A 16,575-nucleotide genomic window follows, 5' to 3' on the forward strand; every position below is an offset into this window, starting at 1 on the left:
ATAAAGCATTGCGCCCTGCACGGACTTGTCGTTTGTGTGTACGTTTCCATGGGGAACTGTCACACACAAACGCGCGCGCATCTTATCGTAAGAGCTTGTGTTTAGACACTACGTTAATTTTATCTGAAGAAACTTGGTGCAATCAGCGGACCCAGACAACGGCCGAACAAAGGAACAACACCCCTAAATGGTGAGTTTAAGAGCATTAGAGGAAGAAGAGGACACGTTGAAAGTGAGGGATAGGCCTGTTTAAAGATCAGGAGAGCTGTCAAAGCTGACATGTCAACAACAAATGTTTTTTCTTCTTCTTTTCAGATAGACGACACTGTATGTTTTATTTGAGTTCATCAAAACTTATTTTTAGAGTAAAGCTTTACGAGGAAGCTTCTGTTTAATGAGCCCGCTGTGTGCTAAGTTGAAGTAATAATGAGAGTAGATGGATTTGTGAAGACAAAGTAGATTCTGACAGTGTAATCACATTTAGAAGTCTTGATAAAATGTAACTCAGTGTTTCTTTTCCACTGTCAAGTTATTGTCCACATGTGTTTTCAGTAGCCTATAATTGTCCTTGAATAGCTTCCTAATGTCTTGTGGCCTGGATACATCTTAATTCCTTTTAAATCCCCCCACAACAGATTGCCATATGTGAAAACTGAGTGCAGGCCAGCAGTCCTCTGGCTGGCCTCTCCACTTGTCTTATTGCTTATTGTCTCAGGGAGACATGGATATCAAGCAGGTTCCTGTGTAGGAAGAGCATTTCTAAATTTACAATGGAATATAATACATGTAAACATCTACATGCAATGTGCAAGAATGATAAATCCTTAAGCATACAAACACCGTGCTTTTACATATTGTTATTTGAAGCAATGATTCAGTCATTAAATAACTAACAGGAATCACAGATCCAATTGGGGATCGTCTGTGAGTGGGAGTTTCTGGCCCCATTCAATGAAAGAAACACTAATCTTATTTTGTTTAGCTGTCCTTGGCTTACCTATGACTGCATTCCCTTTATTAACCCACATATAGCAGGTTAGCATTCAAGGATAGATGCAAATGGCTCACAGATGGAAGTCATATCCTTATGCCAAAATACTCATCATCAAGCCTATGTTGCTTAAAACATGTATGTAGTTCATAATTTTTTGGAAACAAGGCGTATATCCATAACTCTTTGTTTATCGAGGAAATACCAGTTTTTCTGACATTTTGGTACCCTTCTTATAACAGAGTGTACATGCTGTCTTTTCAGTCAAGTCTTACAATTACACACATTCACAATTGGTGATTGCTCTTTAACCAGACTTAACTGCCTTGCTCAAGGTAAATTTAATGTAAGTTGAAGAAATAGCAACTTTTTGGTTGAAATCCCACTTTCTGCAATTTAATGACACATTTTATGGATGAGTTTATACCTTGAGGATAATTAAAATGGCCAAAGCAACTATTATCCAGTGGAATTAATAAGGGAACACTTGTTGCATCAATATAACCTATGAAACTCTGCCTGTCCTGGATGCACGTAGCATCATGTCATCAATGTTGTAGTCCATAGATTTATGTTGAGTTGCTCAGGTATCATGAAGGGCATTTCTGACACCACAAAAAGATCAGAATTACCTTGAGTCTTCAATTTGAACAACGTCCACTGGACAACCCAACATGAATCCCCCATTTAAGAGGATAAACTAGGCTTAAAAGGTCTCAAGGAGGCTGCTCGGTTTACCTTATAGTCTATTATACATGAAGTCAATATGAGAATGCATATGTAGATATAATTCGAAGGCATTAAAGCAAGAAACACATTCAGGGACAGACTTTGCAACCTAAAACAGAACAGAATACATTATAGCAACTGTTGCAGTGAGAAGATCTGCTTAGTTTTGCTATTGTTATTTAAAAAAGTCCTTAGGGAGGTTTATTTGTCTGAAATACAACATAACAGTGTGATCACTGTAGCCTGTGGCGTCAATCAAATCCTCTCGTCAGGCAATGTGCTTGGGAAATGTGGTGGATACCGGTGAGCATGATGGTGATGTAACATCCTATTTACATCCCTGTTGGCCTAATCTGCCTAGGGCTGGCTGTGTCATCTCCCTTGGGTAGGCATGTTGGAGCCTTCTACTAGTGTGACACACACCTAATCCTCCTCACTGAGGGAAAAACAAGAAATGGTCCTGGCTGGTCTTTGTCCTCAGATCTCTTAGGTTTTTTCAGGTTTGGTTAAGACAACTTACAGGTTTCATTTTTGTGATTTTTCGTATTTGTAGTTGACATGTATGTATGCTGCTGACAATGTTCATTTCTTTACTGTCACTGAAGGCTTGCAAAGGCACAGTGTTGACTGTTGACTGACCTACAGCAAGCTTTTCTACCGATGGATAAGTTACTGCAAGATGAGTTTTGAGCTTCAAGAATCGGGGACCTTTGTGACATATTGGGCAACTGAAAATCCTTCCTCCTGGGAAAGAACAATCAAACTCTTCTGGAGAAGAGGACGGTGAAACAAAGACAACATTTCTTCAGCAGAAGAGGAACGGGAAACAGGATAGAGATTTGATCAATGAATCAACACTGCATTTCCACAACTCGTGTCACGCACAAGGAAAGTTAACAAGCTGATGAAACCATCTTGAGAGATGATGAATCGCTACACCACCCTGAAGCAGCTGGGTGATGGAACCTACGGCAGCGTGCTGATGGGGAGAAGCAACGAGTCTGGAGAGCTGGTGGCTATTAAGAGGTGAGAACTGTCCATCATATCAGCAGTTTGATCACTTGATATAGTCCATTACAGAGATTTTGACCACTTCCTGTTCTTATTTGTAATTTTCAAGGTGTGAGTATGCCTAACCCTAACCCTAATCTGAACCCCTTTGAACAACTATAGTTTGGATAATTTTCATAATGTTACAAAAAAAGAAATTTCAAAGTGACATTTAGGTCTAATTCCAGTTTCCTGCCATCACCAGGGCAAACAAACCAGCTTCCATGCCTTTGTTTCTGCAGCATGGCAGCAGGGTTCAATAATACATGAGATACCGGGAGATGCGTCCACTGGTTGATTATTTGGTTACCATGCAAGACAATACATGTGGTGACGGTGAAAGAGAGTGAAAGTAGAGGGGTGTGTGTCAGGTTGCTGACATTGTGTAGGGGATGACCGAAACTGGCAGGTGCCCAGAGAGGAGTAAGGGATATCTACACATTCAATGACACTTACATAATTCCAGATGGAGGGAGTTGCTCAAAGATGTTAAAGGTGTCAAGTGTACCAGGTGGTGTGTGGCTGAGGGATTTTGATGTACAATTAAAACAATTGTGTCAGGATGTGTTTGGAGACTTAATTCAAGTAGAGAAAATTAATATTAAAGCCTGCAGTGTTAAGAATATCAGTTTAGGTCATCTTACATTCTACAGCTTTTGCAGGTTTTGCTCATGAAATGACATGATCTGAAATTTGAGACACCTCATAAGAACTGAATTATTAATGGAGACTCACTAAGGAAATTTGTAAAGATTGTGACACTATTGTATGTTGGGTGCAATTTATATGACCTGCAAATGTAATATGCTCTACTCCTGAGTTGATGCATGTATACTGTAAATTAACAGCTGCCTTTGACTTCCTTCCATAGAATGAAGAGGAAGTTTTATTCATGGGAAGAATGTATGAACCTAAGAGAAGTGAAGGTAAGGATGTTCAAGAGTGGTCAAGATTAAGAAGAAGGATAATTCATGTTGTATATGATACTTAAATTCAGCAGCTTTTTGAAGTTACTTGTCATGTCTAATCTTTAGTAAGTAAATGAAACAGAACAAGGACACAGTGTCATAGATACGAAGCAACAAACATTCTTGCATTTCCAAAATGGTATTACCCATCCCCAGTATTTCACCGAACACTAAATTCTTTTGATTAGCCTAGTTTCTTTAAAAAGATGGAATAAAATCTCTAACCCGATGGCAAATACATTTTTTAGACTCATTTCCTCCAATCCAAGCTTCCAGATCTCCCTCTTTAATGTTTTTCGATCTCAAGAGTATTTATGGCAGTGAAAAATTACATGCTCTACTGATTCCTCTATTTGACAGTGCTCACATAATCCTGATGTTTGTTTCACGCATCATACTAATAGCCTACTCAATTCTTGATTGGCCAAAGGTGCGTGCCAAAATTTATTTATTGCTAGAGTTTGCTAGATTTACCAGCCGGACGTGCCATTTTAGTTGCCCCGGGCAATAATGCAAGCCTTATTACTGAATCATGATAATATTTTAATGTGATTTTATACAACCCAACAAATAGTATACAGTTATGAATGCCTGCAACTAAGTTAGAGATACCTCATACTGTAACTGTAAGTCATAGTAATTACAAAAATGTATTGTTATTATGTTGGGGAGTTAAGTAACATGTCTGTTAATGTATTGATGTATTTTACATTAGCAATACTCTTCTTGTCTTCTCATGATGTGTCACACCAGTCTTTGAAGAAACTGAACCATGCGAATGTCGTGAAGCTGAAGGAGGTAATCAGAGAGAACGATCACCTGTACTTTGTCTTTGAGTATATGAAGGAGAACCTCTACCAGCTTATGAAGGACAGGTAAAAAAATAACTACCACATTTTACAATGCAAATGTTTGGACAAGGTGTATAAACATAGTGGTTTCTAGCTGGAAATCATGACACAAAGTTACCAAATGTCAGTATCTGGTCAGGAGCGACTCTACAGCATCACTCCTCCTCCTGACCTCAGGAAACAAATCTGTTAGATCCATAATAACACTAGTAAGGTTTTGTGATGGAATTTTGCAGGATTTTGCAGTGGAATATTTTAAAAAGCAGGAGGAAAAAGATATATATGTATATACCTATTACTTTGTGTGTACAGAAGCAACCAAAGTGCTGTTTAAGATGATTCTGACATTAGCAGGCTTATGAGAATGCTCTTAATTTTATGTTTACAGAAGAAAATTATTCCCTGAATCAGTGATAAGAAACATAAGCTTTCAGATTTTACAAGGCCTGTCATTTATTCACAAACATGGTAGGTGCACCGTGTTCCCCATACGTCTTGCAATTGCATGAGAGTGGTTTCATACTGCAAGATTCACTGCATCAAAGTAATGAGAGAGCTATAAAGCTATGAAATATGGACTATTTTAAGTCTTCAATGGTCAAATTGGTGATTAATTAATGAAAATCGTGTAGTATGTGAACCCTCAATAACCGCCTTGTTTAACAGTCTTATCGAACTCTCTAGTCTGCAGTTCTATAATAAGTGGATGTATGGATGCATCATATGTATGAAGCAAACTTATCCTGAGAGCGGAAATAACAGACTTCAGAGTCATTTTAATCCCACATGGTCATGTTTAATCAGAGGAGAAAAAATTTATACAAAGTCATGTAAATGCAAACATACACATACAGTCAGAACCAGCCTGCATTTGACATACATTGCCATGCTTCCACACAGCCAAAATGCATGTACTTTTCTGGCTTTCTTTTTCTTTTAACTGCTTTTCTTTAATTTCTCTTTTACCCTTCTTTCCTCCCTTTCTCTGTCTCTTTGGTCTGCTGTTAGAGAGAATAAGATGTTCTCAGAAAATGAAATTAGGAACATCATGTTTCAAGTGATATCTGGGTTGGCTTTTGTACATAAGCATGGTAAGAAGCTTTACTCTGTCACTTTTTGCCTGTCCGAAAAGTAGTGTGGTTTTGGTGTGTTTGATATTGTAAAAAGTCTTGTAATTTAGAGTGACCCTTAGAACACCACAAACTCAGTACAATATATGTAAAGCAAAGTATGTGTTAAAAGGTGCCTAATATATTGATGTTAAACCTTCTGCAGGATTCTTCCACCGAGACATGAAGCCAGAGAATCTGTTGTGTATGGGTCCAGAACTGGTCAAAATAGCAGATTTTGGATTGGCCAGAGAGATCCGCTCTAAACCTCCCTACACTGACTATGTATCAACCAGATGGTGAGAGCACTTTTCTCATCATCATTTAAAAAAGAAAAAGCAGGCATATGCATCAAGAACAGTGTGATAAAGCATGTGTGAATTCAAGCAAAAGAGAACTTCCTCCTTGTAAAATTCACCATGCAGTCTGTGTAAATCGCTTGTTGATTTGATTATATTCTTTGTGTAGGTATCGAGCGCCAGAGGTTCTGCTCAGGTCGTCTACCTACAGCTCTCCTATTGACCTGTGGGCTGTGGGCTGCATCATGGCTGAACTCTACACTCTCAGACCTCTTTTCCCTGGGAACAGTGAAGTGGACGAGATTTTTAAGATCTGCCAAGTCCTAGGCACTGTCAAGAAGGTTAGACGAAACTCAATTGTGAGCGGTGAAAATGGTTGACCTTAATTCAGGGTTTTAAAAATACATTTTCTGATCAGGTGCTGTAATAAAAGAAGTTTATCAAATAGAAATAAATATTGAGTAGGCTAGGATGAGGGTTCCTCTCTCTCCAGTGTAAAGCAGCTTAAGAGTGCTCCATGCCAATCAGGACGCCACTTCATTTCAAAGGCTTTCCCCAAATCCATCACTATTAACTCTGATTGCTAAGCAGAAAGCCTTCAGAGCTCTATTTTGTTATGACCTGGTCAGGAACTGAGTCTGTAACCTCTACAACAAGGGCAGGCATTCAGTGCCACTCATGTGTACTTCACATTGGTTCATGGGTACATTGGTTGAAAAGGTTCATTAGCACACAAGATGAGTCTAGTGTAGGGTTATACATTTTTTATGATGTATTGTATAATTGCACTGGAGGTTCTTTCATTAAATCACTTGTTGGTGCTGACCAGATGTGTTCAGGGGGTGCTGGGTTTCATTTGCATCATTATATGTGATCTGACACAAAGGTATCTAATGCAGACTTACAAGATGACCCTACAAGTTCAATTTTCTTATAACTCAGTGGCTGTAAACAGTGCAGAATCAATTATTGCTTGTACTGAGACAATGCTCGCTTATAAGGTCCCATATATTTACTGCATGTAACCATGCAAATAATACACGTGCCTTTTAAACTGTACTTAAGCACATTGCCATAGATTCTAAAAAGTAAAAAATATTTTCAAAGGTGAGCTATTAATATATAAATACTAGCAAAAGAAAATCTCCTACTTCAACCTCTAAACACCTGTTTAATAAATTTAATAATGTGTGACCATCTGACTGTCTCCTCCATTAGTTGGATTGGCCGGAGGGCTACCACCTGGCTTCAGCTATGAACTTTCGCTTCCCCCAATGTGTGCCGACCCACCTAAAGACCCTGATCCCAAATGCCAGCAACGAGGCTATTACCTTGATGAAGGACCTGCTGCAATGGGACCCCAAAAAAAGACCCACTGCTGTACAGGTAGGCAGACTAATGTTTCAAAGTCTGGGTGTAAAACTTCAAAGCTTTAGATTCCATGTCTGTCCAACATCAGTGCCATTTATTGGGAATAAAAGTATTAAATATTATAAATATTTTAACACATAATAGCCACAGTGATAATTATTCACGGTGTGCATTGTGTTTGGATTGTCATTTTCTAAAACTAAGTATGACCTGGACTTGAAGCAAACTTTTAGATCAGAAAAAACACCCACCTATCCTCAGAGAATGAATTGTGATTACAGTGCAGCACTCACCACATGCAGATTATCTGTAGCTCCAATACTGTGATTGCATTAGCATCCTAATCCCAATCAATTTAAATAGTGCTGAAGCTATACATCATCCCCTCTGCCAGTAGACAATGTTCCACCTCTGCTGATGTCACGTATGTGTATTATCTCTAACACATAGTCATTACATAGATGGACATAATTTACACCCTAGTGAGATAGTTGAATTACTCCATCAGCCTTGAGTAGGAAACACCTTTCCAGAGGGAGTGACAATGCTTTTCCATTCTCTGCTTACAAAGCTCCCAAGTGTTTTGGTTCTATAAGGATACATCACATCCAATTTTAGCCTATTATTAGAAAACCCTCATGATTCATGCTAAACCTAGACAGCAAACAAGTCATTATTTGTATGGAATAAAGTCTGCACTGCATATCCATCATCATCATCAACATGCTCCTGCTTTTTTTGTCAAGTTATTATACTTGTAAGCTGTGTAAGTTTATCAGGATGTCTTATGCATTAAAGCACATCTTGTACATACAGTTGGAGACATCTTTATTGTGCTAGAAAACAATGTTTGCAGAATATTCAGAATAACAGAACAGCCATCTGTATTCCTTTCTCTCCCTGGCTAGTCCCTGCGTTACCCGTACTTCCAGGTTGGCCAGATCTTAGGGCCTCGTCCTCAGAGTCAGGATGTCAAGAAGGTCCAGGCCAGACAGATGGCTCAGAAGCAGATCTCGGAGTCCAAGAATGATCCCCAGCAGTCTTCCTCTGAGTCCAAAGCCTCCACATCATCCTCCAGAAACCCCCACCCCCACCACCACCACCACCACCAGCAGCATCAACCTCTTCAGCAGATCTCCCTGCCCCAAGCTGAGAGTAAACCAGCAGGCTCCAGCTATGTAGTGAGTGTTTCTGTGCAAATCAGACATGTATTTATTGTTTTTTAAATTTTGTTTAAATTATGGTGGATACCAAGATCATGAAAATGCATAGAGGCAGAGAAGGAGTGGGAGTTAAATTATTAAGACAGATTTTATCAATCCAAATGTGCAGAAGGCAGCGTCGCTGGGTAGTGAGAACAATGTTGCTGGTGGCGGGATGGGCGTGCTGAAGAGTGGCAGACGTCGCTGGGGCCAGACAGTGGCCAAGACCTCAGACAGCTGGGAGGATTCTGACCCATCGGAAACCGCTGTCTCCAATTCCAAGAAACCCAGCCTGGGGAATGAAGAGGAGGCGAAGAGCCCAAAGGAGCACCGCCCACAGTAAGTGCTATAGTGTCTTAACTGGAGTGTCAATTTGACGAAAATGGAATGATCTACACTCAATATAGTGATGTGTGCAGTGTTAAAGTTATGTATCTCACATGTCCTTCAGTGTTAGTAGAACATTATCTGCTTATGGTCATATATTCTGCACTTTTCTAAAAACTTAGTTCGTATGTAGGCACATACTGTACCCTTCTGTATCTGGTTTCTGTTTTTCAGGCCCAAGGAGCAGAAACCTCTGTATTCCTTCAGCACAGTTACCAAGCTACCCAACAATGTTAAGATTGGCCAAATGGACTCCAGTCTCCCAGGATCTGCTGCACGGCAGCATTATCTCAGCCAATCACGATACCTGCCTGGTAAGACTGCATGTCTAATAGCCAGCAATGTAATTTGCATGTCATTTTTGATTTTGGATCATTTCCCCTCTTTAACTACCACTGAAATGTATTTCTAAACTTTGTTTTATTGTAGTCTTGTGGTTTGTAGTCAAGCTAGACTGCTAGTAGATCTTATTGTCTTAAAAAACAGCCATGTAGCAAAGTCAGCTAATTGCAAATATCAATAAATTATAAATTAGTTATGGAAACAAATATCAACCAAACTTATGGTGTAACTCATGGAAAGTACAGATCATAATCATAAAAAATCGAACTGTTAAGTAGTAAAATGCATAGAATTGGATCACAGGCATTAGAGGACACTAAAACCTTTTTCTTTATGGCACCCCCAGTTTTTCCTTCTGTCAGATACCTTCTAATTGTGTGCTTTGTAATGCAAGCAGCACAATAACAAATCAATCTAACATATAAGAAGCATCATCCTAATACCAAGTCAAAATAACAAGGCATCAGTGCAATCACCTTGAATCATTTACCTGGTCAGTTTCATGAAAAAGCAACAAAACAGTTGTAGAATTCATACTTTCTAGAGTTCATAACATAATTTCTGTTTCTTTAAGGTTTGATCGGCAAGAATCAGACTTCCTCTGGTGATAAGGAGTTGAGTGGTATGACGCTGCGGGACTTGTGGGAGAACTCCTCAAACACTGTAAATAAACCACTTGCTCCTATTGGAGCGGGATTATCTGTCACCAGAGCCAACGCAGGTAAGGACTGCTGATGTCTAATGAAGAGGTTGTTAAGAGGTTCGGTGAAGTGTGCAAGGAGGACGCTCTGGTGTCCAGATTTCACTAACATTATTTCCAACAAAATGTGTGTGTTTTTTGTGAACACTGAGAACAAATTGCATGACGGGACTTGTAGAGCTCCCACAAAGAAGAATAAATGACTGTGCTTGCCAGCGTTTTCCAAGAAAAATCATTGTCTTTTAATGCAAGTATCTTGTTATATTCACCAGTTTTTATGCCCTGATTCTTCAAAGACTCTTTCAAAGTTTATTTTACCCCTCACCTGATAGAAAATGTTTGAAAAAACAGATGTAGACCTACACTATGAAACTCTGTGGTATAGAACATGCAGACTTGCAATATCCAAAGACAAAAAAACCCTTTGTCAAACTTAAACCCATTTATCTGTGTATTTCTGTGAACCTGTGACTCAGCTAACACCTTATATTTAGCAACAAAATGAGAGAAAAGTATCAAATCAGTGATATAAATAATGACTAAGCTGCCTCATTTTACCATGCAGTGGAAACCTGGCTTCTGTCAGTGTCACCTACTGTTACATAACTTGACACCGTCCTCTTTGTGACAAAAAAGGCCCTAAATGCTAATGATGCAGCTAATGTCTCCTGATCAGTAGTTATGGTGCCATGGACAAAGCAGTGTTACGAGTGAGCCCAAGTGTCTGCGACTTTAGAGATGGGAGATCTCTATAATTCATTTGTCATGTAGATAGACACACAATATGGGTCCCTGCTGTGCACCCTCCTTCCCTCTCTTCTTCTGCTCACCTTGTCTCTCCCTCTCCATTGCTTATTCATGAGATTAAGACCGTCAGTGTAAGATCAAGTGTTCCTTAAATGGCCCTCAGCTGCACCCCCTGCTCATTTGTCCCACCCCTAGCACTCACACACACACACACACACACACACACACACACACAAATGTCTGTTTTGATTCTACTCACCTATTACTCATGCATATATTTTTTCATTAAAATCAAGATCCTCCTTTTTATTTCCTCTCTTTCTGTAAACTGAGATGAATTGAGCAGCTTCATCAGTGCTAACATGCACACACAAATGTCATTTTGTCCCTTTGACATTGGTGCTCTGTATATCTGTTCTCTTCTCTCAGTTTTCTCATCCATTTTTTCCTTTCTCTCTGATTGCATGCATATCTTCTCCAACTCTACTTTTTGCTGTGAGACTAGAAGAGAATGCCTCTAAATCTGTGGATAGCCCACCAGAGAAAACTGTTGTTAAAGAAAGAATACTGGAGAAAATTGATCTCTCCAAAGGTACTTAATTGAGATGGCAACATGTGAACTGTCTCTGCTGTATTTCACAGTTTGAAGTGATGGTGTAATCTTAAATATCTGTAACTTCTCTATTGTGAGTTATTTCAAATGCAAAAACTCTTCTGTGTACAAACATTGCTGTAGTAAGTAGAATAGCTTGAGGGTAAAATCAGATAAACTAACAACTAGCATGTCAACTGATCCAACAAGCTTCAAGTATTCAGCCAGTGACTTAACATGTGAAAGAAACTAGCTGGTAAAAGCTCTGCAGGAGACAAGGGTACAAATACACAGTTATAATTGAGAACTAAGAGCTCCAGTTGCTAAATAGATGGTAAATTGCACTACAACCACAACATCTTTATAAGAGAACAATAAGGCATTTGCCTAATTACACTGATAAGAATCTGTGACTGCTGGGTGAAGCAGATTGATGGCAGCACTTGAATGACTTCAATCACTTGGTAGTAGTCGTCTGTTTGGATCCTCAGCAGCTGTTACATATGCAGTAGCTACTTCACATGCGTTCACACAAATAATATGTATCAGAAAGCCATGTGTGAGAACATTTATTAGAAGTTGAAAATTAATTAAAGTAACAATCTCGAAGATGCTTCATTCTCTTTGGCGGCACCTTTGGCAATAAGTGGTAATTGCAGGTGTGTTTTTGGACCTCACTTCCCAGAGATTCGAACAGTGTCGCCTGTTTGACGTCCATTAGTTGGCAGTTGAAGAGTGACTCTGTTGCGTTAGCTCCGCCTACCCTCTCTAGGTCTTGCACACCAACCATTGTTGGGTGATGGAAAATGCGTCATTAGCTGTCGCCGCTTGTCATTTTTCCCGAGAAGGGTCTAATTGCAGTCTTGCAGACTTAGACGACACACCCACTTCACAACACGACACAACCCCCCTTATGTTCTTACCCTAACGACATGCTACACGACACTCTCCCTGGTATTCTTGCCCTAACCATAAGCATCTCACTCCTCATGTTAAATCTAACCAAGTGGGTATTTTGTGTAGAGTACTGTGAGTCTGCAGATAGACCTTCTTGTTTTTCCAGGGAATGTCGCCACCGACACCCAATTTGTAATACTGCAAATGCAAGGGCTTTCATCAGTGGGCCATAGGCTTAATCATGATTAAGTCATCCCAATTCATAATGTGACACTATAGTAAAATAAAACACAGTGATAATTAGCTAATGTGTTTTTTGCCCTTCTTTTCAGGGAACTTTGTGAGCGCAAAGTACAACCTCTCTGGCGGTTACATCCCTTCAGTCCAAAAGAAAGAGGTGGGCTCAGTGGGACAAAGAATCCAGCTTGCCCCTTTGGCTGGCCAGCACACAAGTGAGGACTTATTTCATTTATATAAAGCCAACAAACTAACACTTGGATGGTATATTCAGTGGTCAGGTGTTGCTTTTAGCCAGATAACTTCAAATATTAAGAGCTACTTTCAGATGAAACCATCAAATCTAAATATATATATGTAATGAACATACAGTATATATAATGTGTGGCTTTTTTATTACCTTTTAGATTACAAAGATACCAAAACCAATCACAGCAATACAGTATTATGAATTAAATTCTGCTTTTTTGGTCATGTAAGTTCACAGTTAGTGTGCGGTTTATAATCAATGTACAAATGTCAAGAATTACTGTTCTGTGGCTAAAAATGTTGCATTGCACCTTACAAACATCCCTAACTCTTAATCTTAAATTAATACAAGCTCAATTGTCTCATGATTCCCAACTGATATTCTTGTATTTCAGTCCTTCTCTCTTCACTTCCTAGTTTCTGGCTTGCTAGTTTCTTAATATTTCCACCCAAACTGTCACTCACTGTGACTATGTTTCTCCTCTTCCTTCACTCTTTCAGTCAATCCTTCTTCTTCTCCTGATAATAAAAAAGACAAACCAAAATCTGCAAAGCCCAAGCCCATAACCAACTCATCTTTGAGTGAAACTAATGAAGGTATTGTCATTTTGTAATAGCTGCTGTTAGGATTTCTTTGGTCATTGTATTGCTTGAATCATTGTATTAGTATTTTTAGAGGAAAAAACTGTCCCTCTTTATTGTTTTTTCGCTGAAAAAATGTACCACTGTAGTATTTTGCCATTAGTCGTACAATACCTGATGTTTCTTTACTTTTGATGCTTTTTAAAAAATGTTCCTATTCATTTTTCGTTGGTATGAAAGTGTCTTGCATGTGAGAAGGCTGTTAATAAAGACCTTGCTATATAGCTAATGTAAATACTGGAGATAGACAAACTGACTGACTGGCACTTTCTTCCAGATTACGAGGGCTGGAAGAGGAGGACAGACAGGACTCCGATGAAGGGGAGCAGCTTCTCAGCTCTGGGGAAAAACTCTGGGAATCTCCTGACCAGAGCTCCCGCTGTTCAGCCTGTCCACGGCAGGGTGGACTGGACATCCAAGTATGGTGGGAATCGGTAGTTCAGCAAAGAAGGTGCTACAGCCTCTGCTGCCTGTTAGGGTGTCGTGCCTAGTGGTACAAATCTTTGGCTAAAAAAACATAAATCTTGAGTTTCAACCACATTCAAACTCAAATTTAATGAAACTACAAACTTCAAAATGTTTCATGAGACAAATTACATTGAAAAATGAAGATCCATTCATCTTCAAAAGTCAAATATAGAGGTAGCCGGTAGAGGATATAAAATATGTGACAAAAGACATGAACGAAACATTCCATATTCTTTTCATTAAGGCCATGTCACACTGGCATTATTTTATTTCCAGTGAGCCTAGTACATGTAGGATCAACTTTTCTCTATCTTTTGAAGATGATGGTTGCCATGATGCTGTACTTGCAAGACAATTCCACTGTATTCCTGAAGGATCCAGTGGGAGCCAATTCTGTTAGTGCTGGGATATTCTGACTAGGATTTACATGTAGGATAGCCTTTTCATTTTTTACTCTAGTTTATATTGTCAAGTATTGTTTTAATTCCGATGAGGAATCATTAACATTTCCTGCAGTACTGTAATCACTCTGCTTTTACTCACCATACTACATAAAAACAAATCTTCACTGTAATGGCAATCAGAAGGATGACTTCAATTTATGCTGCATATTGTGTATAAGTGCATACCTCTTTGTATTATGCAATGAATAAACTGAGTGTTTTGTAAACATTTTCATACAAATAAAGATATAAAAGTTTACACAAAAAGACAAGACAACCATTTGTATTATATAAACATGGTACTATATTTCATCCTCAAATATACACTTCTTTTTTTTTTTTACAAAATGATGTTCAACAGGACAAATGCTTGACAGGACACTCCTGAAACAGAAGATGAAATCTACATGAGAGAATAGGGAAACTACAATTTTTCATTTGTTGATATCTTCACTTCATCATGACTCCTGGGGTTTCTGGAGCAATGCCAAACCAAGCTTCCCCACCATCAGAAGACTGGAACAAGAGGAAAACATTAGACTTTATTCACAGAGTATAAAATGGATCTTTACCCAGCTGGAAATAATGTTTTTTAGACTCTTAATGAGAGAAAGAAAATCTACTGAGTCATATGAATGAGATGGATACCTTGCTCCAGCCATCAAGCCAGCTGGCATGAACTTCCTTGATCCGTAGAATCTTTTTCCCATGACGGCAGCCAAGGCGCTTGATGTACCTGGAAAACATCAAGTAGAATAAAATATTAGTAAAAGATGGCTGCATTATGACCACAGATACAAATTGCTTTTCTAATTCAGTAACTCTTCAGTACAAACCAAAAACATTTTAGTTTACTAACCGAGGGACACCCAAACATTATTGGGGTCATTGGAGATCTGGTAGGCGCCAAAACCCGCCATGCTCCCGAAGAGAAGACCAGCAGCCAGGGAGGGGACACTGCCTGAAAGAAACCACACACAGCAGGTCAACACCTGCATCTGACACCCACAGGCGAAAAGATCATGTATGAGGTGGACTGATGTGTTATGGGACTAACAAGTTCTCAATTGTGAGTGCATGAAAATAATAGTATGACCATGAATCCATTAATAAGACAAAAAGTTACAAGACTACTTCTACATTTTGAGGATTTGTAAAGGGAATGAATGCAACCACCAGAGATTCAGTGATAAAAGTGAGTCAAACAATCAAGCAGAAATATCATTATTGTTATAATCTCCATGCATTTCTGCGTTTTAAGGATTTGAGCCTGTAGAGCAGGTTAAACTTGAACCTTCCACCAAAATTTTCTGTTTAATACAACACATACCTGCTTTCACGTAACCCATGACTCCCCCGGATGCGACAAGGGCTGCGTACCCATATCCTACCCAATCCACAGACATGTTGGATACCTGTCAGGGCCACAGCGTGTTCAGTGAGGTAACAAACAAAACGTGCACAGTGTCTATTCAATCCAAACACCTCTCTGTTGTGTAACTAACATAACTTACATTTGCAAAAATACCAGAAGAGCTATTTGAATGCTGCAACACAGAGCTGTTGCAGCAAACTAGCGGAACCAACACGAGATATGGAAACATTGTAGCATCAGAGAAATTGCGTCGCAGTCACACCGCAGCGCTCATCTGTTTATGACCATAAAATGTCACATTTCTGGCTCCACAGAGGGCCATCTGTGTGTCTGGCTCTACAGATAAGACCAACTGCTTCACAGAGCCTCAGCATGAACACCAGGAGCATAAACTAGCATAACTGTTGTTACAACACATGCGGGGCTTACACGAAAGGGTTAATATTAAATCTACTGGAATATGTGGAAATTGAAGCTGGCATTAGCCCTTTTACGAATGTCTCATATAAAAACGGGCAACTCACCAATTTATACAACCTTGCTGCTTCGGTTTGTCCTCTGTCACTGACCAGCAGCAGCGTGTTCTCCACCGAACACAAATAATTGGTACACAAAACACTCCGCAAGGTGCCCGATGGGAAATGTAGTTCTTAGTGGTGTTACGTTTCAAAACAGGGGGGATTTTAAGATGGATAAAATTAATTGCTAGTTGAAGTCAGATAAACGATGGCAGCTTTAATCCAATCTGGTTTCTAATAGAAGTTATTCATATTTTCAAGGCTGATTTCTGGATGTATTCAAAACTTTGCATCACCATACAGTAGGTTCACCAAAACGTGTGCTTTATTTTTAAACGTATAAGCTCAAAATTACAAAACCTATGTGTACATAACAAATAAACGAAGGCAGCTGAAAAGGTAGACTGA

The 16,575-nt window shown here is 39.2% G+C and overlaps 2 protein-coding genes across 12 annotated transcripts; one reads left to right on the forward strand and one right to left on the reverse strand.

The window, feature by feature from the left end:
* Positions 1-47: 47 nt before the first annotated feature.
* On the forward strand, positions 48-14,682 carry mak (male germ cell-associated kinase). Of its 10 annotated transcripts, none has more exons than XM_044338930.1 (17): positions 48-190; positions 2,082-2,220; positions 2,326-2,746; positions 3,642-3,696; positions 4,492-4,613; positions 5,598-5,680; positions 5,865-5,997; positions 6,167-6,338; positions 7,216-7,383; positions 8,277-8,549; positions 8,701-8,909; positions 9,132-9,271; positions 9,874-10,020; positions 11,252-11,338; positions 12,568-12,687; positions 13,223-13,318; positions 13,641-14,682. In XM_044338930.1, exons 3-17 carry the CDS (start codon positions 2,643-2,645, stop codon positions 13,799-13,801), a joined length of 2,070 nt encoding a protein of 689 aa, XP_044194865.1. In that variant the 5' UTR covers positions 48-190; positions 2,082-2,220; positions 2,326-2,642; the 3' UTR covers positions 13,802-14,682. The 10 variants fall into 10 exon arrangements, with proteins under 10 accessions (XP_044194865.1, XP_044194866.1, XP_044194864.1 ...); XM_044338931.1 differs by having other exon boundaries at positions 2,110-2,220; XM_044338929.1 differs by lacking the exon at positions 2,082-2,220.
* Positions 14,555-16,277, reverse strand: tmem14ca (transmembrane protein 14Ca). 2 transcript variants are annotated; one of them, XM_044338946.1, is made up of 5 exons: positions 16,174-16,277; positions 15,605-15,689; positions 15,134-15,235; positions 14,923-15,010; positions 14,555-14,790 (listed from the first exon to the last, which is right to left on the reverse strand). In XM_044338946.1, the coding sequence occupies exons 2-5, from the start codon at positions 15,678-15,680 to the stop codon at positions 14,733-14,735; spliced, it is 324 nt and encodes a 107-aa protein (XP_044194881.1). In that variant the 5' UTR covers positions 15,681-15,689; positions 16,174-16,277; the 3' UTR covers positions 14,555-14,732. The 2 variants fall into 2 exon arrangements, with proteins under 2 accessions (XP_044194881.1, XP_044194880.1); XM_044338945.1 differs by lacking the exon at positions 16,174-16,277 and adding an exon at positions 15,789-15,890.
* Positions 16,278-16,575: the final 298 nt, after the last annotated feature.

Source organism: Thunnus albacares, chromosome 21 (genome assembly GCF_914725855.1).
Source record: "Thunnus albacares chromosome 21, fThuAlb1.1, whole genome shotgun sequence".
NCBI classification, from domain to species: domain Eukaryota; kingdom Metazoa; phylum Chordata; class Actinopteri; order Scombriformes; family Scombridae; genus Thunnus; species Thunnus albacares.